At 44.3% G+C, this 7,910-nt stretch overlaps 1 protein-coding gene across 1 annotated transcript in view; it reads left to right on the top strand.

Annotated features, from left to right (window-relative positions):
• The first annotated feature begins 4,088 nt into the window (after positions 1-4,088).
• Positions 4,089-7,910, top strand: part of COL17A1 (collagen type XVII alpha 1 chain) — a 36,271-nt gene continuing 32,449 nt past the window's right edge. Inside the window, exons 1-4 of the mRNA XM_074830077.1 lie at positions 4,089-4,143; positions 4,848-4,892; positions 5,682-5,780; positions 7,761-7,898. Coding sequence (XP_074686178.1) covers positions 4,089-4,143; positions 4,848-4,892; positions 5,682-5,780; positions 7,761-7,898 — 337 coding nt within the window. The remainder of the gene's footprint in view (positions 4,144-4,847; positions 4,893-5,681; positions 5,781-7,760; positions 7,899-7,910) is intronic.

The following is a 7,910-nucleotide window of genomic DNA, read 5'->3' as shown; positions in this document are numbered from 1 at the left end:
GTGTTGCTATGGACAAGCTTTGCTTTGTCTCAGACAGGTGGGTTTATTTATCAGCAGTGACTCATTGATTATGGACGTTGGGCCGTATTTTTGTCATAGGTTAGAAGGCACTGTAAGGTGTTTCTGAAGCTTTGTCACAGTAAGTCAGAAAAGTCTGATTTGAGAATCAGTTTGAATCCTTTCTGCAGCAGGTCTAGCAATTTGAACGTAGTGACATAAGGTAAAAGACCTGTCTTCCTGTCTTTGGACTGACTTTGGGGAAGTTACTTGTCCTTCTGTGACTAGTTTCTTCATCTGTGAAATGGTGACAGCAGCACTTTCCTGTTCTGCAACATGTTTTGTATAATACCATATTGTTTGTCTCTCTTTTGGTGCCAGAGGCGAGAAGTTTGTGCAGGTCAGAATGGCCTTGCTTTGGCCTGTTTCTCTTTGGGTAACACAGTAATTAGGGACGGTGAGGACACATTTTTGAAAGGAAGGCACCTGGCAGGGCAGAGTGAAGTCTGGGCAGTGCTCCTGCTTGTGCCTTGGGAAATGAGCACATATTGGTGTCAAAAAAGCCAGGACAGGTTATGGGCAGAGCAGAATTTGGTTCCTACAGCACATCCAAACTTTGGTTGGGCATCTAACCTGCTTCCCTGGCAGTAGCATCATTTCAGTGAGTCTACAAAATGAGTAGATTTGGAAGCGTGATTTGGTTGATTGAATTCTGACTGTGTTAGTTTTGGTAGAATAACTGGAAAGGAACAGTTTTTAAAGCAGAATGAGAAGCTCAGATTCCTAGGCTGTGGGGTAAAAGAGAGATAAGGGGCCATTTTTTAACCAGTTCTATTAGTCCTGGGACAGTGGCACCTGAAAGGCTTGATTAAGAGGAAGGGGCACCCTAAGAGATATTTGATATGAGGGGAGACATGGCCTTTGCTTTTAACATAGTCAGTGACATGGTTTGGAGGCATCAACTGAGTCTCAGAGTGTTCATGATCAAAGGGTTCCACTGACATTAAATATTATTAATCTCAGCACCTACTGGTGCCTCTTTCTCCTAATGGAGTGTCTCACAGCAGGAGCCTTGTTAATGGAGGGAGGAGAGAGCTGAAATGCTGTGCTGTGAGAGTGTAACAGCATTCTGACATGAAAACTGGAAGGACATTGTGGAGGAATAAAAGAATCTGAAATGTGCCTGCTTTCATTTTTCCATTAAAATATGTCTTTGTGGCTATTCCACTCCCCTTTGAAAAATGTCTATAATAAACTTTATTACCATTGCATCCAATACCGAAATTCTAAAATAATAAGAGGTGTTTGAATGTCCTATCTCAGACTGGCTTAGTGTCCTTGTCAGTGTGCTGCACTGCAGTCAGGTGGCTCAGGGGGTGCAGGAGGCACCCTGCAGTGTTGGGCTTACGTGGAAAGCATGGATCTAAGCATCCTTGCAAAGCTGGGCAGCTATCACTATCCTGCTTTTCAGTGCTGTACAGAGAGGAAGCAGTGTGCATGAGTGTGGCAGTGCTAGACCTCTCCTGGTTCCTAGTGCCGTTAGGGTCTAAAAGTTCCCTGGTTTTGTGGGTGCCACAAGCTCACTACAGCCCCGTAGTTTATGCTAAAGCAGCCATAAAGCCCTGTCTTATGCTGCCTGCACAGTTCGAGACTGATACCACTTCACAAGTTCCTGCTTGTTGCTCAGAGATGATTGCAGATGGCTTCTCTGATTCAACAGCACTATTGCTTTGCCACAGACGTAGCCCACAGCTATGTCTTTGTGAATCCAGATAGGAGCTGGTGAAGTGAGTCAGTCCTGGCAGATAATGGAAATCCAGCTCAGTCAGCCTGCTGGAGCCTGGGCTGGCTTTTGCATTCATGTGGCAAACAGACATGCCACATGAATGCAAAATTCACCATGTGCTAGGGCTGGGCTGTGGCATGTGTGGCTTCAAAGATGTGGTTTATCTTCTTGTTATTTTTTTTCGGATTGGTATCAGAGTAAGATATTCCCCTTTCTCAAGGGATGGCAAAGATGCAGAAGACGTATTCGCTCCATGGTGGTGCTGGCCCCCTTCCAGCATCCATAACCAGCACCACTTCCCAGTAGCAGAATGAAAGTGGAGTTCTGGGGCTACAAAGCAGTAGGAAAGCAGAATCCAAATACAAAGCAGTGTTCCCTGCCAAAAACATTGGCAAAGCCAACAGTGCTGACATCTAGACAACAGCTTCCAGCATCTGTTTTAATGGAAGGAGCTTGGAAGATGCTTCCACTGCTGATGCAATAAGGAAGAGTAGCAAAGATATTGCTTTTCCTTGGAGTGAGTGACCAGGAAGCCTTCCATTGCAGGGGACTGTCATCCTGCTGGAGGAGGAACTCTCCTAACGCATATAGCTCCAGTCTTGCTTATGCCTTGGAACCAACGCCCTGGGTAATCCCTTGGAAATCCCCAGTGTTAGCAAGCACTGTAAGGATTGGGTAGTACCCTGCCACCAAGGTTGTGTAAGGACTTGGATGTGACCTCAGGAGCCCCATTTACAGGGCTGTTTAGCCAAGCCCAGGGTCTGAGGTGCACAGAGTGAGGGCTGTGGGCACTGTGGGTGTTCTCTGCAAAGTTCAGCTGAGTCTGTGATAGGAGGCTAAAGTGGCTTGACTGACAGTGTGCCTTCTGCACTCAAATTGTTCCTGTCCAGCTCTGGGAATAGCAGGAGCTGCTCAAAGACAGAACTGAATCTGAACTTCAGATATTCCTGCAGATTCTCGGCTGCATCATGCCTTGTGTCATTATTTATGCATGGGCAGTACAAGTGTAATATCAAGGGGGCTGCTTGGTAGACACTTTGCAATGGGGTAGGTGAGGATCAAACTCAAATAGTAGCTGAATTGGAAGGCACGGTCTTGCATTCTGCCTCAAGCTGGGCTCTAAAACTTGGAAGGAATTTTGCACAAAGCTTTTTCTTTAGACTCAGACTGTGAAGTGTGTAGTTTTTGGTACAGCTGAGCCTTCAGTTTTAAGGAGGAGTCTTCAAATGCAGTGGAGAATTTTGGCCTATTATCACCTTGTGTGTAAATTAAAATCTCTTCCTTCTCATTGCTTGTGGCTGCACAAGATGAAATGTTATCTTAGAGAGACTAGGAGTGAGCAACTGTATACTTCCTTCTGACAGAAGTGTTTTCTCTTCTAGCTGATGTTTCTTTTCCACAATCACAATGTTTCTTTGTGGTATTCCTGCCTTGACAGACGATCACACCTCTGCAAGAGACTGTAATTTTGACTAGAGAGGGATCCAAGTCATGAAGAAGAGTATACACAGCATTCACAGCAGTGATTCCAATCCTGTGTAGACTGACCTGAGCTGGCATTAAGTTAGATCAGATTCCAAAGCCGCAGACATGGCCTCCAAACCATCTCTGTTCTGCCTGTAAAGCAAGATAAAGCACTTCCTACCTTAAGTCCCTTGCTGCCAAAAATAGCTAGTTTAAAGCTACCTCCAGTGTTTTTCTGCTTTGCTAAAGTCAGTGCTGTGGGTTTAGCATCAATGTACCCTGAGAATGCACAGTATTACTGTCAACAGTGCAACAGTATCTCTGCTTAGGTTTTTCTGGCAGTACTGGCATGGTGCAGGTAGCTTACTCCTGCAACTACCTCCATTTCTAACCCAGTACTGTTGAGTGCTGCCCAGAGCAGATTTGTGGGAGTGGCATTTGGATTCTCTGGTTTTGAGCAACCCTTTATAGGAGGACAACTGGACACCATAGCGTAGTGACACAAAGTCTGCATATAAATCCAGGTCTAAACTTCTCCAGCACTGAGTGGTTTTGCTTCAATTGCCCCTACCTCACCTGTTGGCTTTACAACCCCTCCTGCTATTTCAGCTCTGCTGCATTGTGCAGCATCCAGTTTTGTAGGCAAGTGGTGCTGATCTATTAGTAATAGTCACGTGGCTCTAGAAAGGCACTGTAAAATCCCTGGCTTAGATGTCTTCCAGACAGTCTAGTCCCCAGCTGAAGGGAGAAAAGTGGTGGGATTTGCAGGGAGCTGTTGTCATCTCCTGCTATTCAGAGTTCTGAGTGCAGTCTCTCTGCTTTCCCTGCAGGTGGCAATGGTATGGATTCTGTAACAAAGAAAACGAGGCAAGATGGATCAGAAGTTACTGAAAGACGTAAGGAGAACATTTTTTATTTTTGTGTCACACCCCAAAAATCCCAGAAGCGGGTGCCCTGTTTTGTAAGGGACTGAATGCTGACCAGAGGCTTGGAACTAAATTCTGCACCTGTCCTTGGACTCTCTGCTGAAGTCAGAATAAGGATTAGAATGGGCCAAGATCAGACATTTAGGGACATGTAGCATGACCTGGTTGTTTAACCACAAGTGATTGCCCTGTGGTAACATTTCTAGCCAGTAGTGCAGACATTTGGATTCTCCTCCTACCTATCAATGCCCTGCATGGCCTAGAAAATGTTCTTTACATATCTTTTTTGGCTGTGTGTAAAACTGAGAATAAGTTTCTTGCTGGCATTATGAGAATTAGCTAGTAGGAAGCTAGTAACAGGTCTGACCATGGGCTTTGCTGGTACAGGAATGGCTGTGGTTGAGAAGTGCCCAGAAATAATAATACTTCCATGTTTTACAGGGATCTTGTAAAGAAAAAAAGTCTTTCAGGGCAGTGATGTTCTTAGTTACTATAGAGTTAGAAAGGCCTGCAAACAAACACACAGCATTGTGTGTTAATGAGACTGCAGCCCCCATGCAGTGTGGTCTTAAGGGACTTCCTTTAAATGAGTTGATCTTCTTTGAATGAGTCATGCTTATCGATGGAAATTAAGTAGAACATTGATCTTGTTTGGCTATACTTTCTTTCCTCAGTTATCACAGAGACTGTAACCACAAGACTGACGTCCTTGCCACCCAGTAAGTAATTGTCAGTCATTACTTCTGCTCAGTATTCTGTCCCCTTCCATGCTATTTGACTACATTATTTCCATAAACCCCTGGGTGCAGCAGGTCTTGGTGCAGAAAGACTTGCACCCAAAGAGAAGCTATTTTCAGAAATGTCTCTCCCAAAATACTTATTAGTGGAGAGAAGGAGCAGTATGTGGGGAGCTGTCTGGGTATTGTCAGAAACAAAACTGCACAGTCCACTAAGACTGGTAAACCAAACTCTTCAAGGACTTAAGCCCAGATATAGGGTCTCCAGTGGTGGCTGTCTCTTGGGGACAAGGGTCAAAAGTGATGGGTCTGCAGCCTCCACTGCTGGGGCTGCGGTGTATTCTCCTGTCATCTTATCCGGTTGACAACAGTGATTGATTGTTTTTGGGTAATATCAGATGTCAAGGGTGATTTCTACCTCTGTAGGGAAGTACAAGTACCAAGTAGGGAAGAATCCCTCATGCTCTTTATACCACATATTCTTGGTTAGCTTTCTGCAGCTGGGTTGGAAAGGAATTACACTATCATCTCATTTATGATGAGGGTTAACAGGAGTATCCTTCAGTCCATGGAGCAAAAACTTGAATACAAACCTGCTGCATCTGCAGTGTGAATGCTTATCTGCTCTGCCAGGACACTTCTCTGCAGTTCTAATATCTCCTAGACATGAAGCTATACTTGTAATTGAGTGTGAGGACAGTCTTGCAGTGTCCTTGCTCTTCTCATCTTTTACCCTGAGAGAATGTCTCATTTTGTGCTTATCTCTTCCAGAAGGAGGGAGCAGCAGTGGGCTCAAAACGTCATCCCACACTGGAGGGAGCGGAGTGGAAAAGAGGACTTACACCCATGGCAGCAGCTATGTGACTTCAAGTAAGGAATGAAGGCAATGTACAGTGAGGAAACAGAGAGCAAATGTGGCCTAAATGGTCTGAGGAGAGCATCAGGGCAGGGAAGTAGGGTGAGCCAGAGGTAAGGAAAACAGGGTTTATGAAAGTAAAAGTGGCAAATACTCAAAGCAAAGGTATTCCTTCACTGAAGTTGGGTGCGAGGATGGGTGAGTAAATGGCAAAGTTCCCATTTTCCACAGGGAAAACTTGATTTCTGGAGAATAACAACAAAAAATGCCATTCCCACTGTTGTTAAGAAGTCATTTGGAAACAAAATTTCCCTTCTTTCAGGATTTCCAAATCACAGTCTTTCTGACCATTTTTGTTCAAAAGACGGTTTTGATTGATCTTTTTGTTGATCTTGCTGAGGATAGCATACTATGAAAGAATTTCCTAGAGAATATTTTCTTGTGTGTGTTTGTCCATGGCTTTAGCACTCTGAACAGTCTGCCAGATTTTCTGGACGTGCTAAATCTGTATGTGCTGCCTACTCCATAAAAACATAATTCTTCTCTGACAGCATTCTTTGCCCATCTGTTCGACTGTCATAGCAAAGGTTTCTGAAGAATAAGCTTCATAGCCAGGTTTCTGGCACACCCCTCTCTCTGTCCCCAGTGGGACAGACTGTATAACTATCCTTGTAGAAGACGTTCTCCATGCTCCAAAAGAGCTGACAAACAAAAGGGGGTGAAGTGTAGCTTGGAAGATCGACAGGAGAATTAGCCATACCCAATAGATCTGACAGCCACCTCCATACCAGTTAAAGGCCAGAGTGTGGGATCACTTTGCCTGAGGGCAGATGTCAGTCTAATTGCTGGACTGGCACCAGTCTGAGAACTGAACCAAGCCCTGCAAACTCAGATGACTCTGCAGGACTGCCATCTCCCTTGTTATTTCTTTTCAGTGTGTGGAGGAAGAGAAAAGAATCTGAACTTCAGAGATAATGAATTCTTGAAGTTTCACAGAGCATTTTCTAATCTCTGCTTTTCCACTCTGCTTGCAGAATGCTTCCAACAGAGGCCTACTTGTTGCAGTAGTTCTTTCTGCCGAATTAAGTGGAAAAGTTACTGAACAAAATAGGTCCTTGTAGAGGGGAAATTCAGCAAGAAAATACTCTGTTGAGATCAAAAGGGCATGTTCTCTTTGCAGTGATGGGTAAACAATACCCAGTCTGATCCTGCTGATCAGCATGGATATGTTACACTTTATCACAGGGTTCTCATTTTGCTGCACTCTAATCATACTCCAGCATTAGGTCTCATACAAGAGTATGAACACACTAATTATGACTGCTCAGTTCTTTCTCCACAGGACTGATGTGAATTAGGAAGGGAAATTATTTCCTCTGGCTAAATATAAGAGCCATTAAAAACCTTCAGGCTGTCTTGGGCCTGACACCCTCAATAACTTCCCCAGAAAATGGACTGACTAAGGCATGACTAAGTGAGAGTGTGGATAGCTGCTTTGGAATGGAAGTGGACTCATCTCTGCTTTTCCTTATCTCATGAACTGCATCCTTCAGCACTTTGAGTTTAGCTTAACAATCTCCCAATTTTTGTGGCTTGTGTCATATAACACTTGAGTTTACAGGGGAATCTGTATCCAAATCAAAACCCAGCACCATCCAGAACCAGATTTATGGGCTTTGAATAGGGCTGTTGTTTTGAATGATCTGCTTAGGGAAGATGGCTCATTGATCCCCCTAGGCCAAAACCTGCTGTCATATATATCATTGGCAAGATTTGTTTTGAAGCCACAAAGGTAACCAATACTTTTCTCTTCAATAAATGCTGAGGACAGTCAGAGTTAGACCCAAATGTGGTTCTTTGCCCATCTCTAGTTGTGAGGTACCAAGTCAAATTTGTCCAGCTCAGAAGACAGTAACATAAAGCACTCAGGGGATCCAGGGTGTACATCCAGGGGATATCTTCAATTTGCTGAGGGTGTTTTGTTTTACCTGTAGGTGGAAGTGGTAGACTGAATTCATCATCATCATCCTCTGGCTACAGACAAACCCAGTCTCCCAGCTCTACTCTCACCAAATCACCTGGCTCAACATTTGAAAGAAAAACCTATGTCAACCGCCATGCAACATATGAAGGTATCACAGAAC

Source organism: Strix aluco, chromosome 7 (assembly GCF_031877795.1).
Source record: "Strix aluco isolate bStrAlu1 chromosome 7, bStrAlu1.hap1, whole genome shotgun sequence".
Lineage (NCBI taxonomy): Eukaryota > Metazoa > Chordata > Aves > Strigiformes > Strigidae > Strix > Strix aluco.
Note: the sequence above shows the minus strand (reverse complement) of the source record. Positions and strands in the feature narration are given on the sequence as shown.